This window comes from Hemicordylus capensis, chromosome 14 (genome assembly GCF_027244095.1).
Source record: "Hemicordylus capensis ecotype Gifberg chromosome 14, rHemCap1.1.pri, whole genome shotgun sequence".
NCBI lineage: Eukaryota > Metazoa > Chordata > Lepidosauria > Squamata > Cordylidae > Hemicordylus > Hemicordylus capensis.
The window spans coordinates 14,400,737-14,424,999 of record NC_069670.1 but is presented as its reverse complement, the minus strand read 5'-3'; the positions used below and the strand labels follow the sequence as shown (position 1 = coordinate 14,424,999).

The 24,263-nt window shown below is 50.3% G+C and overlaps 1 protein-coding gene and 1 non-coding gene across 5 annotated transcripts; both read left to right on the top strand.

Annotated features, from left to right (window-relative positions):
• Window positions 1–3,250: 3,250 nt before the first annotated feature.
• On the top strand, window positions 3,251–23,891 carry KHDC4 (KH domain containing 4, pre-mRNA splicing factor). Of its 4 annotated transcripts, none has more exons than XR_008312117.1 (14): window positions 3,251–3,405; window positions 5,431–5,671; window positions 6,762–6,890; window positions 8,476–8,555; window positions 10,039–10,091; window positions 10,333–10,499; window positions 12,394–12,605; window positions 13,458–13,518; window positions 13,915–13,972; window positions 15,137–15,387; window positions 16,407–16,559; window positions 20,005–20,089; window positions 21,076–21,155; window positions 22,460–22,526. XR_008312117.1 is itself a non-coding variant. In XM_053277258.1 (14 exons), exons 1-14 carry the CDS (start codon window positions 3,359–3,361, stop codon window positions 22,648–22,650), a joined length of 1,836 nt encoding a protein of 611 aa, XP_053133233.1. In that variant the 5' UTR covers window positions 3,251–3,358; the 3' UTR covers window positions 22,651–23,891. The 4 variants fall into 4 exon arrangements, 2 of the variants coding, with proteins under 2 accessions (XP_053133233.1, XP_053133231.1); XR_008312116.1 differs by having other exon boundaries at window positions 22,451–22,519; XM_053277258.1 differs by having other exon boundaries at window positions 19,977–20,089; window positions 22,460–23,891.
• Window positions 10,907–11,036, top strand: LOC128337745 (small Cajal body-specific RNA 4). The gene has a single exon (XR_008312427.1). It is a non-coding gene; the product is annotated as a small Cajal body-specific RNA 4 (non-coding RNA).
• Window positions 23,892–24,263: the final 372 nt, after the last annotated feature.

Below are 24,263 nucleotides of genomic sequence, written 5' to 3'. Positions count from 1 at the left end.
AATGATAGCTATACCCCTGAGTGTGCCAGATCTAACTAGGAGGGCATAGGTTTCCATGCATTGTTACTGCTGATGCAGGTATGGGATCTGTGCCAAATAAAAGCGATTTTGGCTGGATAAAGCCACTGAATGCTATTTATCATGTATGCAGTACAGATCACGGCTTCTGTTTGGGGCAAGGAGGTTGGGTTTAGCTTCATAAGCTACAGGCTGGCCAGAGATTGCTATGTCACCCCAGAATGTAGGGTAGCCCCCGGATTTTGGCTCCTCCACCTGGCTGCTAAATTCCTCCCGGTTTAACATGGTTTTCAAATTCCCTGCCTGGATTGCTTGGATTTTACTCAGGATCCGATCTCATGGGAGGGCAGAGAAGGGGGGGGGAGTATACAACTCTGTCAAATTAATGAATAAAATGCACATTAGTTGCTGCATAATTTGCACAATATGCAAACCAGGTTGCCCGGATTTGGGAAACTTGAAGATGGCAGCCTTACCGGAGGTGCACCTATGCAATTTTGGAGCTTGGACCTACAAACCGTTGGAGCCTCTCCCCTCGCTTTCAAATTAAGCATCACCTTGCTCGGCCAGGCGGCCACACCACCTGCTAAATAGCACCTTTAGCACACCACAGGCTAAACAGGATGTGGGGTCTTCAGTGGCTGTGGAGGTAAGAGTGCCAGGGGTAAGAGTGCCTCTGAGGCTGGCACGTTTTAGGGAAAAACTAAAGTACCCTCGACACCATTTTTTCCACCTGTGGGAAAGGCCAGGTAATTCGACCGCAGCAGCAGAGACTGACTAGAAGGGAATTGATTGATTGATTGATTCGATTTCTATGCCGCCCTTCCAAAAATGGCTCAGGGCGGTTTACACGGAGAAATAATAAATAAATAAGATGGCTCCCTATCCCCAAAGGGCTCACAGTCTAAAAAGCAACATCAGATAGACCCCAGCAACAGTCCCTGGAGGGATGCTGTGCTGGGGGTGGAGAGGGCCAGTTACTCTCCCCCTGCTCAATAAAGAGAATCGCCACGTTAAAAGGTGCCTCTTCGCCCAGTGAGCAGGGGTTGCCAAGTTAGCAGGGGTGATGTGTTGATGTGTTTAGGAAACCAAAAAAACTCCATGTTTGCCCAGAAGACCTCATTCTAACTGAAAGTAACCCCAGCCCAGCTCAGGGACATCACTGCCTCTCATGATTGGCGTCGTTATCTCTCTCCAGCTAAAATGTATCTATGAAACTTGCTAAGACAGCTAAGCTTCCCAGGCCAGAAAACAGGATTTAACCAAATAAGGAGTAATCACCCGATGAACAATGAATCATTCGCATGCGTACTAGATACCCTTTTATTGCCACGTATACTGTGTCTAGGGGTGTCAGCATCATTTAGATCAGTGCTTCTCAACGTTTTTGGAGTCATGGACCGGTATATTATTCATGCACAGTTTCCTGGACCAGCCGTTAGTAAGGGGGTTGCCCCCCTTGCCTCCACCCCCAGGCACCCCCCAAAAAACAATTGTGGGCAGCTCTCCAGAGCTCCTTTCCAGGCAGTCCTCACTGCTGGATAATGTTCATTTTGAGGAAGTGAAATGAATGTTATCCAGCAGCAAGGGCTGCCTGGAAATGAGCTCTGGAGAGCCCCCAGAGGCCCCCTCCGGCCCAAAATTGGGTTTTTTGGGGTGGGGGTATTTTTTATTAGTGATGTCTCATGGACCGGTACCCAACGCTTCGCGGACCGGCACTGGTCCACGGACCGGTGGTTGAGAAACACTGATTTAGATTGTTTGTATAAATGTAAGATGCACCTGTAACCAAACTGTAATCGGTTTGAGAGCGTGAGCCTATTGATTACCTATTGCTGACTGCAGAGCAATAAACCTCAATGAATAATTCCCAATCCTTGTGTCTGACTGATTGGCTAAGCGGACCCAGGAATGAGCCCCATCCACATCAACAGCAGCAGAGACTCTTCTCTGCACCAAGTCAGAGCGGAGGAGAACAAGCCCTGCAGCCCCCTTTAGCCTGGCTTTATCTGATGGAAGCTTCCACGTAATCAGGCACATGTCCTGTTCCCCCCACTTCCATCATGATAAAGGGCATGCACAGGAAGACCAGGAGGGGGGTGGCCCAGGAAGGCAGTGGCCGGGTGTGTGTGAGTCATTTCCCTTGGTTTCTTGCACTCGAGGCTTATTTTAGCCCGGTCTGCCCTTGATGCAGGCAGCGATCCTTGATGCAGCCCCCAAAGAAACACTTTTAGCCCTGGCTGTGCCTGCTGCTAAATATGGGTTGCAGCCTCAGGTGGGAGATAACAACAACAACAACAATAATAATTCGATTTCTATACTGCCCTTCCAGAAATGGCTCAGGGCAGTTTACACAGAGAAATAATAAATAAATAAGATGGATCCCTGTCCCCAAAGGGCTCACAATCTAAAAGAAACATAAGATGGGCAAGGCTTCACCAGAGCTGAAAATGGAGAGGTGTTACGTTCCAGGTATTTGTCCGAGGATGGATCCTGGCGAGACAGCTTGTTGGAGGCCTGCAGCCGGGCCGTTTTGCAATATTGCCCAGGGCCATAAACAGGTGGCGTGTTGTTGCTACACAACATCAAGAGCGTAAATGCGGGTTGCTTGAGAGGTTGGTAGTAGTAAATATGAAGGGGATGAAACAAGAGCCTAGACCTCGTAAGTCCAGTGCGCTTTGCGTGCACTTGTTAAAATCCGAGCATGTATGCATGTACCTAAACCTTCCCAGGAGATCAGGGTGGTGGTCCTAACCCTCCACTGCTCCTCTTATGTTCACAGCAACCCTGTGAGGTAGGCTAGGCAGAGTGATCTGGCTAGAGGGTTTGGCCCAAGGCCAACTGGTGAGCTTCATGCCTGAGTGCAGAATGCTTATAACTATTTAATTTCCTGTTTGTCTTTTTGCAAAACTCAAACAGTTTCTTTAAGCAGCTTCTAACGCAGGGGATGCTTCACCTTTTATCCCTCCTGCAGATGTTGACCTACAACTCCCATGATCCCTGGCTACTGACCGCTGTGGCCCGGGAGTTGCAGTCCAAAAAGTTGAGCAAGGCTGCTCTAGTCTTTTTTCTACCTCTATGCGTTTTCACCCCATCAGCCATTGCGGGGGCGGGGGGGACCGCTGGGGGAGGAAGCCGGAAGCTCGGTCTGGCCCCGCCTCTCCACACCGGAAGTTCCTGTGCCTCGCCGCGGGCTGTCGGGCGCTCCTTCCCTCGCTGTCGCTAGGACGACGAGCGGAAGTCGCGTCGCCGGGGGCGGAAGTGACGAGAGAGGGGAAGTGTCTCCGCGGAGAGGAGTGGCGGAGGCGGCGGCCTAAGGCGGGCGGGGGTCGCCTGAGCCATGTCAGCGGGCGGCGCGGGGCCGCGAGAGCCCGGGGCCTCGGGAGGGTGAGAAGCGGCGGGGCCGGGCTGGGTGGGAGCCCGCCAGGCCCAGAGGGGAGGGCGGCGCTGGCGGCCTTGGTCCCCCCCCCGGGGAGCAGGGCCGGTGGGGCCTTCCTGGCCTGCGGGGGCTTATTTTGGACCCTTAAAGAGAGTGGGGGGGGGGCTTCCGCCTCTCTGCCTGGCCGCCTAAGCCCTCCCACCCCCAAACCTGTGGAGTGCTAAGGGAATGCACTCTGCACATGCTCAGAGGGATGAACGTTCCCACATCCTGCTGCTTCTGAGATATACTGCTTATCCACCTGTGTTTCCAAAGCGGTTTTCTCTCTCTCACACACGCACACACACAGCCAAAGGAGATGAGTTCCCTCTCCTGAAAGGGCTCGCCATCTAAAAAGACATGTAAGGCTCAGTGTGTTCCCTGTATCAGGGATCCCCAGACGTTGTTGACTACAACTCCCAGCTTCCCTAGCTGCACTGGTCTTTGGGGGTGATGGGAGTTGTAGTCACCAGTACCTGGAAATCGCTGTTGCGGGGAGCGCTGGTGAGGCAGACCGCTAGCAACAGCTGCTGGAGGTGGGTAGGGCCAGTTGCTCTCCCTGTCAGAGAGTCTTCACTTTGAAAGGTGCCTCTTGGGCCAGTTAGCTCCTTTTATTCTAGAGCTGGGTTTGGCTGCTCCGTGCCTCTCCCCACAAATGTCCCATTCATACAACAGTATAGGACATAGGAGGCTGTCCTGTACCGAGTCAGACCTTTGGTCCATCTAGCTCAGGTTTGTTTACACGGACTGGCAATGGCTTCTCCAGCCTTGCAGGCCGGAATCCCTCTCAGCTCTACCTGGAGATGCTGCCAGGGATTGAACCTGGGGTCGTCTTCTGCATGCAAAGCAGATGCTCTTCCACTAAGCTCCCACCCCAACCCTAAAATGAGGAAAATCTTGAAAAACTAGTATGTTGCATTGTAAAAAATGTGAAGGACTCTTTGGCGGGGTCGGTGGGGACTGAGAGGAAGTTTGGTATTGTAAACTGCTGGTAGGAGTCCGTTTTGAAAGGGATCAAGCCTGTGGCTTAGACTCATTTTGGGTTGATGGTTGATAACTGGTGTAGTATAGAGCAGGGATTCTCAACGTTGGGTCCTCAGATGTTATTGGACTTCATCTCCCATAATCCCCAACCAAAGGCCACTGGGGCTGGGGATTATGGGAGCTGAAGTCCAATAACATCTGAGGACCCAACGTTGAGAATCCCTGGTTATAGAGAGTGAAAAGGCTGATCTGCATAATGGAAGACACCTCCCCCCACCCACATGCCTCTGCCATGAATTATTTTGGTGGCTTTAGGCAAGCCGCTCTTTCACAGCCTTCCCATCTGTAAAATGGGGATAATAAAGTTGACCTTCTTTTCAGGATTCTTGTAAGGACAATAAGATAACATGATATGCTTTGGCAGCATTTGAGAATGGTGACTCTTAAATAAAGCTGTTATGATTTAGCACAGGGGTTCCCAACTTGTGGTCCTTCAGATGTTGCTGAACTGCAGCTCCCATCATTATTGTCATCCACAATAAACTGTAGCTGGGAATGATAGGAGTTGTAGTTCAGCAACACCCAGAAGACCACAGGTTGGGCATCTGTTTAAGCACTATCAGTGTATATGGTGTTTTACGGTGAACGAGAAGATAGATCCTCGCCTAAAGGGGTTCATGGTCTGCGAATGGACACAAGGAAGATGACAGAGAAAGGAGGGAAGTAAAAATGGACACGCTGAGGAATAGGAGGAGAATACTAACTTTGTTTTACAGGTTGTTGTATAGATTATAGTAAGAGAGTATATGTGATGCACTTTGGACACTTGAAAGTGTTGTATAGCTGCTATATTGTTAGCTCTGTGCAGGACCGAGCACTGGTCTAGCATAGAATGTGCTCAGGGAGATTCCCCTTTTCAATTCCAATTCTGGGCTCCTTGGAGGAAGACCGGGATATCAAATGTAAAAATAAAATAATAAATAAATAAATAAATTCTTCAAACTTCCCAGGCGTCGCAGCAAATGGGACCAGCCCGGACCGTCTCCAGCTCTCTTCCTCCTTCCTGCTACAACTCCGGTGGCCGGCCGCCCCGTCCAGAGCAGCGGAGACGGTGTGTCTGGGATGTCGGGGTCTGAGGGCTCTGCGGCTCCCCTGGGTGCTCTCGACGCAGCTGCCGCCGTGGCAGCCAAAATCAATGCCATGTTAATGGCCAAAGGGAAGCTGAAACCAACCACAAATTCAACAGACAAGGTCAGTGACTTGCAGGGGGGAAGGCATGAGAGGAGAGTGTCTGTCATTTAAAAAAATGTTGTTTTGGTGGTTGCAAGCACTTCAGATTGGGAGTTGGCACTTGATTTTTCATCTCCAGAGTTGTCACCATGTGCTGATTCTCATTATTTTATTATTTACTGTATTAATCTGAATCCAAGGCTACATTTTTTTCTAAGTTCTTTGATGTTAGAAATTGGAGGGGTTGTGATATTCAGAGTCATCTGCCTTTCAGCATAACTTGTATTTAACCTGTATTTTTAAAGGGAATTGGTTTAAATTCAGAGTCATCTTCTCTTTGGTAAATATGACACTTTTATGTTTGGCATCACTCTTCCAGGCAAAACTCCCAAAACAGATAGCTGACGTACACATGCAGATAGCTTACGTACACATGCAAGATTTGTAAGTTGATGCTAGTCAACAAGTGATGTCTGAACGATCTCATAGAATCGGAATTGCAAGTGTCCAGAAGGACAGTTAGTCTAGCTTTATGCCCAAGAAGCAGCCTCGGAAAATGAAGGAATTCTGGGTTCTTCCCGGGTGCCTGTTTTAAAGAGTCTAGATTAGCAGGAGAGAGTCTGGATTAGTGAATAAACTGTCTCTTGTCAAACAAAGAAAGGCAAAAGGGATCCTTTGGATGCTGGAAATTCTGTCTCAATGTCCTTGCATCAATGGAATAGTTCAGTTTTGTTAGGGGTGCAGATATTCCGTGGGAAATTCCATTGCCACCAAAACAAGTGAATGTCCAAGGGGGGCTGTAGAAGAGAGCTGGTCTTGTGGTATCAAGCATGACTTGTCCCCTTAGCTAGCAGGATCTACCTTAGTTGCATATTAATGGGAGACTAGAAGTGTGAGCACTGCAAGATATTCCCCTTAGGGGATGGAGCCGCTCTGAGTTTCCTGCCTGCAGCCTTGGAGAAGCCGCTGCCAGTCTGTGTAGACAATACTGAGCGAGATGGACCGATGGTCTGACTCAGTATATAGCAGCTTCCTATGTTCATAAGGGCAAACCTGCTGTTCAGATGTCAGGGCTTGAGTTGAATTGTGATGTTGTCCTCCTCTGTTACAGCTTCAGGCACCAGGAAAAGGCCCAGCTGCAGGCAAAAGCAAAGACGACCTTGTTGTGGCGGAAGTGGAAATAAACGACGTGCCCCTTACGTGCAGAAACCTCTTGACGCGAGGACAAACTCAGGATGAGGTCCGGCCTGCCGGTGGCTCGGTCTTTTTGTTGGTTCTCCTAGTTAACTGTCTGGGGGCCTCCTAGGATTGGGCATGTGACCAGTCAAATGCTGCCAAGTATTGTGGTGTGTTAAAGCAGGGCTCGGCAACCTTAACTCTCCAGCTGTTCTTGAACTACAGCTTGCATCATTGCCAGATGTAATCCATTTTGGCTGGAGGTGATGGGCATGGCAACTGAACAACAGCTGGAGAGTGAAGCAGGCCTACCCCCTGATTAAAGCATGACTTGATGAAATATGACGTTATATATGTGCTTGGCTAACAGGCAGTCTCGAGACCTTCTTAGTGGATTTAAAGCAGGGTTTTTGTGGCTCAGTTCAGTTGATTTACAGTCACTGACCAGATAAATAAACACACACACACAAATAAATATATATGTATACACACCGCTCAAACAGTAACAATAGCTAACCCAGCTATTTGTAAACCTTATAGAATCCAGCTATTCAGAGACACTCTTTACTTTGAATTCTGAGGGTTTTGGTAGACGTATACAGGAAAGAGACCCACCTGTTGTAAGAGGAATGTCCTCATCTTGGAGACCTCTAAAGTTCAGTACTTTGAGCTTGCATCTAAGACAAGATGTTGCACGGAACTAAACTGCTGCATCTGGGGAGGAGAGGTGCACTGTGCATTAAATGGAGTCAAAGCTTCCATGGGCCTTTAATGGCCTTCCCCCCCCCCCCCACCGCCATCACACTCTGTGTGTGTGTGTGTGTGTGTGTGTGTGTGTGTTGAAATTCTGTAGACAGAGTGCTCAGCACCATCATGAGAACTCACTGTTCTGAGCCTCGGCTTCCATTTAAGAATCAAAACCAAAAGTCTATTAAAATTTTGTAGATGGGCTTAAAAGGCTGTGGGTGAAATCTTGGAAGTAGCGATGGGGTAAATAATGTTTACTGTGATTGGGATGGCGCTTCTGCGCCTTGTTTTGCCCCCTTCAGCGCTCAGCAGCAGCACAACCAATGCTAGAAAATGGACTTGTTGAGAAAAATTGCAGACTACCGTATATTAAGCAAAATAAAATTAAGCAAAATATATTAAGCAAAATAAAAGCCATCGTGCACGTTATGCTCGGTCTGCGAAATTACCAGCTGCAGAAGTCGGCTGTTCTTAGTATGGAATTGAGATACTTTGCAGGTTCTTGGATTTTTCTGGAACCTCACAATACACACAACCCTGGGCGGCCTTTTCTAGAAGTGGTTTCTGGAAGCAGTCTTGAAGCAAACTCCAAATTAATATTTGGAATTTGGTGTTATAAAATGCAGCAATGGCCAATGGCATTTAAAGAGTGGCTTCAAAGTGGGAGTAGACCTGTCATCCTCCATAAATATTTCTATCGGTGGCTTTCAGCTGGGAATAGCAATATGGAACCTCCATGTTCAGAGGCAGTCTACCTTGGCATACCTGCCACTGGAGTTGAGCTGTTGGCTTCAGAACCTGCTTGTGGATGGGGCATCTGGCTAGGTGGACCTCTGGCTTTGGTCCAGCAAGGTGTTCCTTTTGTTACGTTACCTAATCAGAGGTGTTTTTCACGTCTGCAGATCAGTAGGCTGAGTGGAGCTGCAGTCTCAACTCGGGGAAGGTACATGACGGCAGAAGAGAAAGCAAAAGTCGGACCTGGGTGCGTATCTCTTTCAGTGCTGCCTCCTCCTTCTTCTCCGGGATGAAACAGTTGGCAGAAGGCACTCATTTCTGGTGGACATTTCCAAGTGTGTAGCAGACCTCGCCCTCTCCTGCCTGCCCTAGAGAGCTCCCAAAGCCGCAGCAGCACCGCCTTGCGGAATGCTCAGCGGACACCTTTCCCGCTTGCCTTCCGGTCTGATCTGAGCATCCGGTTGCAAGCTGGAGGGGGCGGAGCACAGGAAGCGGCCTCCGACTGAGCCAGGCCCTTGGTCCTTCTGGCTGAGGATTGTCTACACTGACTGGCAGTGGCTCTCCACTGTCTCTAGCATGAGTTTTTCTCAGCCCTTCCTGGGGATGCTGCCAGCGGTTGAGCCTGGACTTCTTGCCTACAATGCAGTGGCTTCTGCTACTGAGTTACAGACTTGTCCCAAGATAAGGGAGGCAGCGTTCCCTCGGACAGGGATTCCCAGATGTTGTGGACTACAGCTCCCAGAATCCCTAAACCAAAGCCATGGCGGCTGGGGATTCTGGGAGTTGTAGTCCACAAGGTCTGGGAATCCCTGTTCGAGGGAACACCGAAGGGATGGATTCCATTTATTGTTGTGAGCCGATGAAGCTGTTCACTTCTGCATGCAGGGCAGATGCTCTTCCACTGAACAATGGCCCCGTCTCCTATCTGCAATCCCAGTTCACATGTAGCCACCCATCCAAATGCAAACCAAGCTAGACTCTGCTTAACAAAGGGGACCGTCTAGGCTCACACGCCCACAAGTCTGCCTCTCCACTCTGAGAAGGAGGGATGTAAAACTTTTGTATCAGAAGCCTGATATAAAGCCAGACTGCTTGCTTGTCTGACTCCACCCTGCTCGTGGCAGATCTCCACGTCCTTGAATCGAGTTTGTTCCCAGGTGTCCAGGCCGTGGTTTTCTGCATCCTCCTTGCATGCCCGCCCCCCCCCGGCCAACGGAAGTGAAGTGTCTTCATGGGTAGCGTTCATAGGAACATGGGAAGCTGCCATATACTGAGTCAGACCCTTGGTCCATCTAGCTCAGTATTGTCTTCACAGACTGGCAGCAGCTTCTCCAAGGTTGCAGGCAGGAATCTCTCTCAGCCCTCTCTTGGAGATGCTGCCAGGGAGGGAACTTGGAACCTAGATGCTCTTCTCAGAGTGGCTCCATCCCCTGAGGGGAATCTCTTCCAGTGCTCACACTTCTAGTCTCCCATTCATTTGTAATCAAGGTGGACCCTGCTTAGCTAAGGGGACAGGTCCTGCTTGTTACCCCAAGAGCAGCTCCCCTCTCCATTCTGGGAAGCAAACTGAGCCCTCTTGGGAGCTAGGTTGTGGTTTTGGCCCAAGATGAGATGCTTCATACTTTTGACACAACAGCCAGGTGGATTTCGCCAGCTCGGGGGGCGAGTGCTGAGACCACTTGCCTCGAGCAGAGACCCACTTTTCAGTGCAGCCTGTGTTTGTTTTACAGCGACCGTGCGTTGTACTTGCACGTCCAGGGCCAGACGCGAGAGCTGGTGGACAGTAAGTAAACTCTTGCTTTTAACCCCTTGAAAATGACTCGTCCCTCAGAACGCCTCGTCTCATTTGAGTGCATGTGTGCTCCATGCGTACCCTTGTCATGCGCACAGGGAGCTGCCTCTTAATGAGTCAGACCCTTGTTCTGCCTAACTCAATACTGTCTACACTGACTGGCAGCAGCTTGCCAGTGCCCAGCTTGGAGATGCCGGGGACTGAACCTGGACTTCTCTGCTTTTGCCTGCAGGAGCTGTCAACCGAATCAAAGAAATCATCACGAACGGCGTGGTAAAAGCTGCTACAGGCTCCAGCCCAACATTTAATGGCGCGACGGTGACGGTCTACCACCAACCGGCCCCCATCACACAGCTGCCTCCAGCGGTCGGACAGAAGCCTCCGTTCCAGTCAGGAGGAGTGAGTGGTTGGGCGGTGGGGGGCCCAGTAATGGCTGAATTAGCGTGGAGGGTCGAACGTGGGCTTTAGGGGTGCCCTTAGAGCAGGGGTGGGCAAACTGGGCCCTCCAGCTGTTGCTGAACTACAACTCCCACCATTCCCAGCCACAACATTTTAGATTGTGAGCCCTTTGGGGACAGGGATCCATCTTAGTTATTTAATCTTTCTCTGCGTAAAACGCCCTGAGCCATTTTTGGAAGGGCGGTAAAGAAATCGAAAGAATGAATGAATGAATGAACGAACTGGTTGTGACTGGGAAAGATGGGGGTTGTAGTTGAACCACTGCTGGAGGGCCCAGTTTGCCCACCTCGCCATGTACCCTACTTGCCGTCCGGTCCTTGTGTTGTTGAATTGGTTTGAACCATGTGCCTAGAGGACTAAGAAGGCAGAGCCTGCTCAGCACTGGGCTCTGCTGATACTGTCCTCTTAGAGAAACCGGATGGGGAGAGAGGCCCAGCTTGCAGACATGTACGGGCCTCACTGTGCCATCCGACACCACCCCATGCTTGCTTCCCAGGGGAGTATCTGGACAGGAGCATGGAAGAGGCTGCCTGAACTGTGTTTCCTATGTGCCACATCTGAAGCTGCTGTCTACTGAGTCAGACCTTTGGTCCCTCTGGTTCAGGATTGCCCGCACCGACTGGCAGCGGCTCTCCGAGGTTTCTCTCCCAGCCTTTCCTGGAGATGTTGCCAGAGGCTGAACCTGGGACATTCTGTGTGTACAGCTGATGCTCTACCAGTGAGCTGCACCCCTATGGCTCAGGGTGGCATCGGTACTGCTGTCCGGCAATATTTCTACATCCCCTACTCCCAGGGTCTGATCACTTCTTATGGCAGCAGGAGATGGGCAGCGGGGCAGTTTTCGCCTGCCAGAGCAACTCTTGACTCTATCAAGCTCCCTCTCCTTCTGGGTTAAGCCCGTTGCCAGTTCCGTAAAAAGAAACACACACACACCCCCGGAATTGCATCCTTTGGAATCCTCTGTCCCTGAACCATCACTCCTTAAGCTTGAGATGCAGAGCCAGGCTCTCCCTCTCCGCACCCCCCAATAAATATTTGTCAGCAAGAACGAAGCAAGTGTGGACATGGGTCCCGGCATGGCCCCGTCTTAGGTGTCTGCATCTGGTCTGGCCCTTCTGTGGGCTTTTGAAATGGGTGGGAAAGCTGGGGATAGACTGCTTTGCAGGTTTATGTCATTCCCATGAACATTTTAAAACAAAAACAATGGCATTTGTAGAAGAAGTAAAGGAAAGTTGTGCCGTCGAATCGGTGTCGACTCGTGGCGACCACAGAGCCCTGTGGTTGTCTTTGGTAGAATACAGGAGGGCTTTACCGTTGCCTCCTCCCACACAGTATGCCTTGCAGCATCTTCCTATATTGCTGCTGCCCGATAGAGGTGTTCGGGGATTCGAACCAGCAACCTCTTGCTCCCTAGGCAAGTTAAGGCAGACCCCTAATTCTAGAGGGTTCTGGGAACTGCGGGCTTTCCCCTTCCATGCATTACAGGTGAGAACCTGAAGAATCCTGGAGTAATGTGGTGGCTAAGAGAATAAGCGATGATTCAGCCTTGCCTAGTTGGACTCTTGCCTTCGTCATGCTCTCACTTGCCAGCCTCGGGCAAGCCATGCTGTGCCCTCAGCTTCACAGCTGGAACGCGGAGATGGTGATACTTCTCCGCCTGTTGTGCAAGGCACTCGGAACAGTATACAAATGCTCCATCAACGTGATTTTATGTTTGTTTGTTTATTGTTAAATTTATATACCGCCTTTCATTAAAAACAATCCCAAGGCAGTTTACAAAAGTTAAGAAACATATAATAAAAAGGTTGCTAAGAGGATCTCTCTTTGTGCACAGATGCACTACGTCCAGGACAAGCTGTTTGTGGGCCTGGAACACGCCGTACCGACGTTCAACGTGAAAGAGAAGGTGGAAGGCCCCGGCTGTTCGTACTTGCAACACATCCAGATTGAGACGGGCGCCAAGGTCTTCTTGCGAGGGAAAGGATCTGGCTGCATCGAGCCCGCCTCTGGCCGCGAAGCCTTTGAGCCAATGTACATCTACATCAGGTGGGGCTTGTCTCTGGGATCCCTGGCCGATAGTCTTACCTGAAGACTAGAGTTGTAACATTGAGTTGATTAGCTAAAATCAAATTTAAAATAAGGTGGGTGCTTGCAGTTAGTCGGGCAGCAGATTTTACAGGGTCTTTACATTTATTTGAATGCAGGTACTATAAAAGCTGCAGGTAGGCTGGTGCCATCTGAAGAGGCATTCTCCCTTCTCAAATACATAATGGGGCGTGCTTCTTCTAATACCATCTGAGAAGAGGGATTCCCCCTTTTCTCTCACACTACATGGAATGCCTCTTCTGAGATGGTGCCAGTGTGATGCCTAATCTAAGAACAAAATGTGCTCTTTCCTTCGAAACGCGTGTCCACATGCAGATTTGTGTAAATTTCTTCGAGTTTTAAGATGCTTGAAAGGAGTGACAGCCCCTTTAAAGAAGGATTTTATTTTGAGGATAAGTTTGTGTCAGGTTGCCTGGTCTAACGCAATTGACTTTATACCTCCTAAATGAACTCAGAGCAGTGCTGTGGTGCTCTAATTCTACACAGTGGAAGAACTCTGAAGAGGGTCCAGGGCACAAAGCAGCCAAGTAATAATCAGTGTTTCCTCTAAGGCTTGCGCATGTGTGCACGCTCACATGTTTTTTTAATGTCCGCTCAGTTAATTTTAGATCCCGCTCAGGTCAAATGAGGAAGGCCCCATTCAGAATGCACGTGCGCCCACACTGCCTTGATACTGCTGCCCAGAACAAAATTCATTCCGCACACAGATGAAAAAAATGAGAGAACACTGGTTATAATTGACATCTTTGTAGGTTTTCCACACTAATCTGACTCGTTGTTGATTTTTCCCAGCCATCCGAAGCCAGAAGGTCTAGCAGCTGCCAAAAAACTTTGTGAGAATTTATTGCAAACCGTAAGTAACCCTTCTGCTTTTCATTTTGCACTGGCTTGCTCAGGTCATGTGAGTCTTAAATTCCTCCTTGGCTTTAAAAAAAAAAAAAGAAAGAAAAATTGCAACATTTGTATCTGCCAAGGTCTTTACAAATGTGCTGTGCTGGGTTTTCCATTTGCTTCTCCCTTTAGTCTCTTGATAAATGTGTGTTAACCATTCTGAGCACTGTGGCAGAAGAGAAAAGCGTATAAATCTAATAAACAAGCCAGCAAATAAATGACTAAAATCAGGAAGGGAGCAGCTCCCACCCACCTGGGGGTGTACCTTGGACCAGGGTCTTAGTCTTGCATTGAAGCAGCCAGTCTGGACGCTGGATTCCCAAACGGAGCATAACAGATCTGCTTGATCTCTCCCAAGGTTCACGCTGAATACTCCCGGTTTGTGACCCAGATAACTACGGCAGTGCCCTTAACAGGTGAGGATTGGCAGGGAGCCTAACTTGCGATGAAGGCTGAAGGGTTATGCGACAGGTCTCGTGGGAATGCAACGAAACCGGGCATTTCCAAGTGTGTATTGGCCACATGGGCAAAATCCTCATATCTGTTGTATGTGTGTTAATTCAGTTTCTGTGCCACTTCTCCGTTTCTGTACAGGAGAACCCCATTATTCGCAGGGGTTCCATTCCACGGGGACCCCTGCGGATAGCGAATCTGCGGATAACGCTGCATTAGGGCAATTGAAAATGGGGTTAAGTTCCCGCATGCCGGAAATTGGCCAACAAGTGGCAGTTTTTGCCCCATTTCCTCCCCAATCACCCCCAAAGGCCCCTCAAGCTGTCCTACCATGTTGCACTGTTGCCCATGGGGCCGAAAATTGAACAAAACCCACCTTTTCCGCCTCCATTTTGAGGCATAAAATGGCTCCCGATCTCTCTGGCAGTCAAAATGGTGGCCGGAGATTACCTCCGAGGCATGACAAGGTAGCAGGGATGTTACACTGGAACATCTGCAAAAAATACAAGCTACCTGTAGCCAAAAATTGGTGGGACCATAAAAAAGTTGTTGAAAATGAAGATGCAAAAATATTATGGGACTTCTGACTACAAACAGACAAACATCTGCCACACAATACACCAGATATAACTGTAGTTGAGAATAAAGAAAAACAAGTTAAAATAATCAACATAGCAATACCAGGGGATAGCAGAATAGAAGAAAAAGAAATAGAAAAAAAATCACCAAATACAAAGATCTACAAATTGAAATTGAAAGGCTGTGGCAGAAAAAGACCAAAATAATCCCAGTGGTCATTGGCGCCCTGGGTGCCGTTCCAAAAGACCTTGAAGAGCACCTCAACACCATAGGGGCCACAGAAATCACCATCGGCCAATTACAAAAAGCACCTTGACTGGGAATAGCCTATATTTTGTGACGATATCTATAATAACGGCAACAACATTGATAATAAAATCCAGCCATCCCAGGTTCTTGGGAAGGACTCGATGTCTGGATAAAACAAACCAGTCAATAACACCTGTCTGACTGTGTAAACAATAATAATAATTGTTACTATTAATAAATGTGGGGCCTTGGTCAGCGCAGGAGACTAATGGTGACCTTTTCCTTTTCGACGCCCCCAGGGTTCGCGCAGCCAGCGACGATAGCGACGGTCCCCCCCCAGCCACCCTATTACCCCCCCAACGGCTTCCAAGCGGGCTATCCGGTGGTCCCTCCGCCCCAGCAGCCAGTGCAGCCGCCCTACGGGGTGCCGGGGATTGTGCCTCCCGCGGTCCCCTTGGCGCCGGGCGTATTGGCGCTGCCCACCGGAGTCCCGCCTGTGCCCACCCAGTACCCAATCACCCAAGTGCAGCCTCCGGTCAGCACCGGCCAGGTAAGACCAAGAATGGATGGCCCATTGGTCGCTTTGAGTGAGTTGAGATCCGATTCCGCACGGCCTGTATCCCGCCCACCACTCTATGAAGCACACACAGTGCTCACCGTTTCACGAGGCAACATGTTGTTGTTTTAAAATTGGCCTTTAGGGGGCTGTAACGTCATTGGCAAACGGAATACAGGAGAACCTCGTTACTCGTGGGGGTTCCGTTCTGCGCCCACTGCTGCGAGGAACGGAGCCGCGGGTAATGAGGCATTAGGACTAGGGGGGAAGGGGGTTAGGTTCCAGGGTGGAGGGGAAAAACATTTTCAGGTGCCCAAATGGCCCCCACATGGCCCAGAACGTACTGTGACGTGCTCGGCAGGTCCCCTGTGTGCCCGGGAACGCCCTCCAAAGTGCAAAATGCCCCCGCAGACCGTAAAAGATCATGGGGAAAAGTCCGTGGGTGTTTTTTGTTGTTGTTGTTTAATGAGCCACAAAATGGCTCCTGTCTCCTCCTGGGCTCTGAGAGACAAAATGGCGGCTGGAAGTGACCTCCATGGTTACTTCCAGCCCTCTAGGAACCGTGGGTATGTGGGTTTGAACCCCTTCATGTCCGCGGATCCTGAAAATGGATACGCGGAATCACAAATAGTGAGGTTCTCCTGTACTATAGAAGGCAGGAAAGTGAGATGTTAATCCCTCAGGTGAAAGCAGAGCGTCTGCTCCATGGAGCCATTGGAAGTGGTGGCTGCTTTCTGTGCACTGGGGGCCTCTTTCAGGTTCCAAGGCCACAGGTTTGGGGTGTGGGTTCAGTTCCTGGGGAGTGGAGAAACCCTTCTTAGGGTTCAGATTTGGGTTTTGCTCCCCCCTGTGGTGGAGCACGTCCTCCTCTTCAGGCTGCCCCCTTGAAAGGGGAGTCGCCTTCCCCCTCTAGCCCCCACCCTTCCCTTCTGCTGCATTGTTCTGGAGTGAGCGTGTCGCCCTGGATCGCCAGACCCTTCAGATGTGCCTGTCTCCCCTTTTCTGGTTTCTAGACGCCGCTGAGCGCCCCTTTCCTTCCTGCCGCCCCCATCAAGACCACCTTGCCCGCTGGCGCCCAGCCACAGCTTCAGCCGCAGCAGGGCCAGAAGAGACGCTTCACCGAAGAGCTGCCGGACGAGCGCGAATCTGGGCTGCTGGGATACCAGGTGGAGTGACAGGAAGCCATTTTACTCCCTGCCCGCTGCCCCCTTCCGCCATGGCCCCCCCGGTTTATTCTGTGCCTCTGCTTGGGAGGCCTTCCAGACCCCTGCTTCAGCAGCTCCAGAAAATGACATTCCCTTGTTTCAAGGGCTCTCAACAGTCATAGGAACCTAGGAAGCTGCCATATACTGAGTCAGACCCTTGGTCTATCTAACTCAGTATTGTCTTCACAGACTGGCAGCGGCTTCTCCAAGGTTGCAGGCAGGAGTCTCTCTCAGCCCTATCTGGGAGATGCTGCCAGGGAGGGAACTGGGAACCTCCTGCTCTTCCCAGAGCGGCTCCATCCCCTGAGGGGAATCTCTTTCCGTGCTCACACTTCTAGTCTCCCATTCATATGCAAGCAGGGTGGACCCTGCTTAGCTAAGGGGACAAGACATGCTCGCTGTCACAAGACCAGCTCTCCTGTGTGTGTCCCCCCCCCTCGCCCTCCCAGCTTAATGTAGAAGTTTAGATCTTCAAGCAAGTGCTGAAGAGTTTCGGTTAGGGCTGGATAAAGGATTTCTTAGCCAAGTTTAAGAAAAATAACATTTGCAGGTTAGGCTTACGATGAAAGCTGATACTACATAGTACACGGATAATGGGGAATCACAGGGTTTTAGGCTCGCAATGAAGGACCGAGATGTAGGTTTGAATCACTCGCTGCAGAAACAAGAAGCACTGATTGGGGAAAACCCATTCGTCAGAAATCCTGAAGAATCCCTACTCGGAGAGGTTGGAAAGCAAGTCGCAACTCATCTTCCTTGCTTGAGTCACACATCCTTATTGCAAGCTAAGCTTCCTCCCCAGGCCTTGAGGTGTGTGCCCTCTTCTAGTGGAGCACAGGGCAAAATCGAGCTGTATGAATCAGGCTTGGTAAAGTCCTCGAAGGCTTAAAAACCATGTTTGACCCCTGGGAGAAAATACAGCGCGATCTTGTAGTGTTGCCTTGTCCATGCCTTTCGACACGTCTTCCGTTCCATTTTAGTCAGCGATTCCAGTGTTTTTTCTGTAGTTCAAGGCGGTGACTAGACCAGCCCAGAGTCTGCTTTGCTTCGGCAGAGTTGCAGCATCTTCTCCTGGCAGGGCAGGGCCTGGTCTCTGGTGTGATTTATTTATTTGTTTGTTTATTAGAAACATTTAATATACCGCCCACTCCGAAGACTCTGGGCGGTGTACAAAAACATGCAAAGCAAGACAACGTTAGAATTACATTCTAAATTCAAAACGGAAGGAACTAACAAAAAAGGGGAAAAAACCAAATAGGTAAACTACAGGGCAAAAGCCTGGTGAAAAAGAAAAGTCTCCAATAGAGATTTAAAAATCAATACGGAAGGGGCTAAATGAATCTGAAGGGGAAGGGAGTTCCAGAGAAGTGGGGCAGCAACCGAAAAGGCCCTTTTACGGGTCCTAGCGCCCCGAACCTCTCGGAAATCAGGGACCAACGAAAGGGCCATTTGATAAGATCTGACCGGCCGGGATGTAACTGGATGGGAGAGGCAGGTCTGTAGATAGACAGGCACCAAACCCCACGAGGCTTTGAAGGTCAAAACCAGAACCTTAAATTGAACTCGGAAGCGAATAGGCAACCAGTGCAATGACTGCAGGAGAGGGGTTACCCTGTCATATTTTCTGGCACCCATGAGTGGGCAAGCCGCTGCCTTCTGGACCCGCTGCATTTGGCTGGACTGATTTTGCAAAGAGAAATGTGTTTCCAGCGGGGCGGATTGCTGCCTCGGTTTCTGTCTTCCGTTCCTCTGGGAACATCTTCCTCTGTGTGGCATAACCCGGGGGTTGGGTGGAGTGCGAATCTTCCAGCCAGCGTGGTGTCGTGGCTAGAGTGCCGGACTAGAGTGAGGAGACCCGAGTTCAAATCCCCATTCAGCCATGAAGCTAGCTGGGTGACTCTGGGCCAGTCCCTTCTCTCTCAGCCTCACCTACCTCACAGGGTTGTTGTGAAAGAGAAACTCAAGTATGTAGTACACCGCTCTGGGCTCCTTGGAGGAAGAGCAGGATATAAATATAAAAATAATAGTAATATAATATAAAGCCCATTGCTGCTCCAGTGGGCATTATAATGTTTCATCTCCAGCGGGCCCATCAGCTTTGCAAACGGGTGGACAGAAGCCGCTAGGTCGTTGCGTGACCTGTCCACGCACACCGCAGTTGCGTGCAATACACTGGCCTGGTTCAGACCCATCATCTGAACCACGGCTTGGCTGAGCGTGAAGACGCCTGCAGGGGCCCTGCTCAGGCCTTCCCCTCCCTCTGGCCGCCACCAGCCGCCACCGTTTCCTGTGTTCGGGCATAATGGGGAACCGCCGTGAGCCGGATAGCGAGAGCAAAGGGAGGGTCCGTTCCCCGTCTCTCGGGCGCGCCGCAGAGGAAGGGGAGTGGTGGGCACAGCGGCTTGAGGCTCTGGCGGGCTCCGTCTCCTGGTGTGGCTGGACTGGGCCCCTGACCAGTTCACCTGAAAGCGAGAGGGAGTCGGCCGTTGTTTCAGGACACCACCCTTGCCAGCCTGCCCTTGGCGAAGGGTGTCTCTTAGGGAAGAAGGCAGCCCCATGGGGAGTCCCTACTCTCTTCTCGGCCTCGGGAAGGGCGAGGACACCCCCCACCCACCCCGCTGGCTCCAGCCTGCCGTTTGCGAGGCTGGAGTCGAAGGGGGTTTCCCTTGAACCAAGCCTAAAAAACAGTCCCGTCAGTGTGCTTGGGAAGGGATCCAAAGACCGCACATGTTCTCATCAAAACTCAGATCTGAGAGCCGGTGCAGGGGCATCAGATTTTAGATCTTCGAGGGGAACTCCTGTTAGTGCAGCTGGTGGCAAAGAACGTCGGAAGCGGCCTTCTACTGAGTCAGAACCTTGGCCCGTGTCGCTCAGCCTTGCTGACACTGGCTGGCAGTGGCTCTCCCAGGTGTTTTCCGAGCCCGACCTGGAGATGCCAGAGGTTGCACGTGAGGCCTTCTGCACGGGCTCTCCCACTGAGCCGTGGTGGCCCCTCCCTAAGAGGTCCCTGGTTGAAAACTCCCTTGACGGTTGAACTCTCAGCGTGACTTGACTGTGCCACTAGATTCTCGCCCTCCTAAATATGGAGGTACTAGGACTGGCCTGCCTTCTAGGGCCATTGTAAGAATGGTTGAGATCCTCTTTCCGGCCCCGATGTGACACTGGTGTTCCAGGGCAGATCTCGCATGAGCGGATCGAACTGTGATACCAGTTGTGACGTGCAAGTGGAGCACACAATGGGCAGAAGCCCAGGACGCGCCACGTAGCTGTCAGAGCACCCTTAAATAGAATGGCCCTCCTGCAAAGTTTCATTAAGGAGCTAATGGTTTGTGTCGTAGTTTTAGGTTTGCTAATGCCGCTGTGTTTTTCTGCTCATAGCATGGACCCATTCATATGACTAATTTAGGTGCAGGCTTCTCCAGTCAGGCCGAGATGGATGGAGCGGGTTCGAAGCCAGCAAGTTCCTCAGGAAAGGAGAGAGAGAGGGACAGGTAGGTGGCGATTTTCAACAGGGCCTTTTTGGTGGTGGCACCTTATTTGTGGAATTTAAAAACCGCCCCCCCCCCCCCAAGGCTTTAATTTGGCACCATCTGTCGGATTCCCTTCATGGATTTCAGGCATCAAGACGCTTTTCTTTTCCCAGGCATTTGATGTCTGATACTTTTTAAAAAGAGAGAATACTTTGTTTCTAGTATTGCTTCTACTTCGTTTTTACAACAGTGTAGTGTTGTTGTTGTTTTTAAATTGTGTATTCCGAATAAATCCCTAAACATAGAAAAACATCAGGTGTAGGAATACTGAATGCATTATCCAAAAACCACCCCGAGATGGAAGTGTGGGGCGGTCTACAAATTTGAGAGATTACAAAGTACTTTTTGCCTTCAAATAAGTGAGGTCTTTGGGCTGAGGAACAAGGAAAAGTCAATGCATTACACTCACCAGGGAGGATTAGAAATGTCTACATTTGGGCCTAAACGTGCATGTACATCTTTAGTACATGCTGGCTTGGGGAAAGAGCTCAAATCGAAAATGCAAAAGGCAAGCAGATGGCCATGCTGTGGGTGGTCAAAATTGGGTTCCTCGCTCGTTGAGCTGGTTTGTGCGTGACGGTCCGTTCCCAAATCTTCTCCATCCGTTCACCTGTGGTTGATAGCTGAGCTGTTTCCATAGCCTCGCAATACCTCGCGTGGCAGCTATATTAAAGGTCTGGCCTCAGCAGTCCACGGAGATATCCAGAGCCACAAATTAACTCTTTGAAACCGCAGAGAGGAGAACTCAGCTCTGCGTTCCCCAGGGCCCTTTGGGATGGGAAACAGACACTCACGCTGCTAGACAACCAGGCAGGCGAGTCTGGTAGAGATGCACCGTTTGTCCCACCACCTTGGGCAGATCACTGGGGCGGGTTTCGCAGGGTCTTTGGAAAGATGACTCGGAATGCAGCTGCCGTGAAAAACCCCGCTCTCCTTTCCCCGAACAGGCAGCTGATGCCTCCGCCGGCGTTACCGGTGACCGGGATGAAGGCAGACACCGAAGACAGAAACGGGTCCTTGGGCAATGGTGAGCATGTGCGGCGGGGAGGCGTGGCTGGTGCTCTGACCCTGCTAGCGCTGACTAGCTCCGCCTCTCGGCAGCGGCCCCTCCCTAGTGCTAAGCTCCACGCCTTCTTTCCGCTCTCGTATGCGCCATTCCTTTGCCTGTCCTCTGAGAGCCCCATTGACGTTGGTGGCTAGGAAGTCTGCGGCCAAGTCTTTTTGTCGCCCCTGACAATCCCCCCACCCCCACCCCTTTTTGGAGAACTTTTTGAGGCTAGATTGCTGTATTTTATTCTAGATTGCTGTATTTTATTTTATTTTTGGCTACGTTGGAATTACCAGCCAGGCTTGTGCCACTGAACAAGAATCCCAGAAGCTCTGTGTGCCTTTCCTTCTCATTTCTGTCATGCACGGCTCTCCGGAAAGGACGAAGGGGCTAAACGTTCCCTTCGAGGGAAGACAGGTCAGGGCTGCCCATAAGCTGGCCTTCTCCCATTCGGATGAGGAGTGTTGACAAGGTCAGCAGAAGCTGCATCCAGCTATACTTGGATCAGTGTTTCTGGGATCGATAGTTCTCCCTGCTGGCAGGAAGAGCAGTGGCTCCTTTTTGGGGGCACCAGGTTTGGGGGTTTCGTTCCTCTTTTTGTCACCCTCCCCTAGCACTGCCCCTCTCTCCTCCTCCTCTTCCCTCAGTGAGCTCAGGACACGCTCTAGAAAAGGACCGTTCTGCATTTGGAGTGGGAAATGGGGCACTTGCAAATTTAAAATGATGTCTGTCTAGTTTATTTTCCTCCTCCTCCCCCCCCCCCCCCAGTTAGGTGCTAAACTTGGCTTTTCTGCTGACCAAATTAAGCCTGAAATTTGGCACCTGCTCAGCCTTTTGGAGACAGAGGACGTCCCTTTTGGGGTTAGATTTTCTTCCTCTCCTTTTTGAACAATATTTGGACTTCCCTCCCCCCCCACTTTTGACGCGTGTATTCTTTAACGGTGAAATTGCCAGCCTTTCGTCTCATTTTGCTAACTTGCCTTTTTCTTCTCTTGTGTTTTTTTTCTTTTTTTTCTCTCTTCTCTGTTCTCTTACATGGTTCTGACGGATCACATGTGCCATGACTGATGCTGCTCGTGTGACCACCTGCCCGGGGTGACCGTGGGCTCTGTGACCTCAAAATGGTGTCCAACTAACCATTTTTTAATGATGCCTCTTATTTAATTAACATGTTTGGGGGAAATGTTTTATCTCTCTCTCTCTCTCTCTTTTTTTTAATCTTCTGGGGTGGGTTGGCGTCTCTCTTTTCTCTCTCTCTCTGTCTCCCTCTTTAGATCATCCAGCGAAGAAAATGAAAACCAGCGAAAAGGTGTTTGGGCTGGTGGCTTACGCCGGGGATTCCTCGGACGAAGAGGAGGACCACGGGGGTCACAAACCTACAGGTAGCTTTTCACAGGGATGGAATTTAGGATACCAATACCCAGCATCACAACAACGGGCAAAGCAACAGATGCCCTTTTGGATGGCGCCTTAGCTGCCTGCAACCAGCACCAACGCCCATTGTCTCTCTCAAGCAATAACGCATGTATATGATCAAACAGTCTCTGCAAAAATGTCCATCGCCCCTGGCCTCTTGCACAAGCTTCCGAGATGCAGTTCGCCTCTTCCGTGGCGGAGGCTCCTTGTGTTGTTTTAAAACAAACCTGCTCTTTCAGCAGTGGACTCGTCCGTCGAAAGCAACTGCTTAAAATCACAGGCTTGCCGGGACCCAGTTGGCGGATAACAGTGTTGGTGTGACGCTTGCAGGGGATGCCTTCCCCGTTTCCTGCCCGCTTATCTCATCCTCCCGTTCTGGACTTTAGAAGAGGCGGCTGTCAGCCGAGCTCACTGTAACATGCAAGCTTGTCTTTTGTCCCTAATTTAGCCTGCTGCCGTTCTGCTTTGTGTTTGCGTTGATAACTGGATTTTACTTTGTGTGTGTGACACTGGGCCCTTTTTGACTTGCGATGGAGGGGTGAGAGCCTGTGGCAGGAAGCGTGCCCTGAAGATCACCTTGCTTAAGATCGATTTCCCTCACTCTTAGAAATTTGAATTTTTTAAAATTTTCTTTTTGCTAGTTCTAAGCCTAATTGGCTGCACACGGGGTGTTTTGTTTTGTTTTTTGCAGGCAGGGGGGAACAGGCAAATTTAGTTCACCTCCCTCCTGCCCCCAATTTCCCAAAGTCACATTAGTGTGTGGAACAATACGTGGCTTTCTTGAAGGGATATGTAGGAAGAGGCGTTGAGAATCGTCCATTCTCATACTCTACTCTGGCCGCTCGGTGTGGACTTTTTTCTCCGGCAGCGGCATCAATACAATCTTGCTCTGTTCCAAAACCCACTTCCAACCCAACTCTACTTGGTGGCTGGTTTTGATGAAGGAGATTTGTTGAGTGTGTATCTTTTTGGAAACTGGCAAGATCCTGAAGTGGCTGAAGAAACAGAAGACGCTTGGGATGGTTTTATAGTGACTCATCCCTCTGCTGAGCGCAGAACCCAGGGATGGGACGGGCGTCGGCAGAGGGTACACTGTTGGGATCTGGATTTCTGCAATCTGTGTTTTGAAAGACAAGTAAAAGTTCAAAGTATTGGAATAAGTGTTGATTTCTTTCCTCCACAAGAACTATCTGGCAGGCTAGCTTTCTATGAAAAACAAAAAGCAAGGCACTCTTCTCTGATTTGTTACGTGTTGTAAATAAATTGAAGCATAATTTCATGATAAATGGATGAATATTCTGTTGGTTGCTCCCGTTTTTGTTGGAAAGCCAGGCGGGCCGCCAAGTGGACAGACATGGTTGCCCCCCCAGTATGAGCTGTGTTAAGGCTCTCAGAGCATAGTCTAAGGGCACGTGATCCAGCCGCCTTGCTTGAAGCTAAGCAGGTCTTGGTGTGGTCCATGCCTGGATGGGGAGTCCCACCTCCACCACCTTGGGGGAGGGGGCCGTGGCTCCCCCACAGGGGGTTCCTACTTGCCAGGAGTGGCTGAGCTTCTTCCAAGCCTGTTAACAAGTCTGTGGGGCTCTGTTCCTGGCAATATTACCTCGCTCCAAACTGTGCACGTCCTGGATACGAGGGCAGGCTTTAAACGGGATGGTTGGCTTCTTTTTA

Excerpts from the sequence above, each read along its gene's own strand:
- KHDC4 (XM_053277256.1), top strand. The coding sequence starts at position 3,359 with ATGTCAGCGGGCGGCGCGGGGCCGCGAGAGCCCGGGGCCTCGGGAGG. Across the intron at positions 5,672-6,761 it reads CCACAAATTCAACAGACAAG|CTTCAGGCACCAGGAAAAGG; the intron begins GTCAGTGACTTG and ends CCTCTGTTACAG. Across the intron at positions 13,973-15,136 it reads TACGGCAGTGCCCTTAACAG|GGTTCGCGCAGCCAGCGACG; the intron begins GTGAGGATTGGC and ends CGACGCCCCCAG.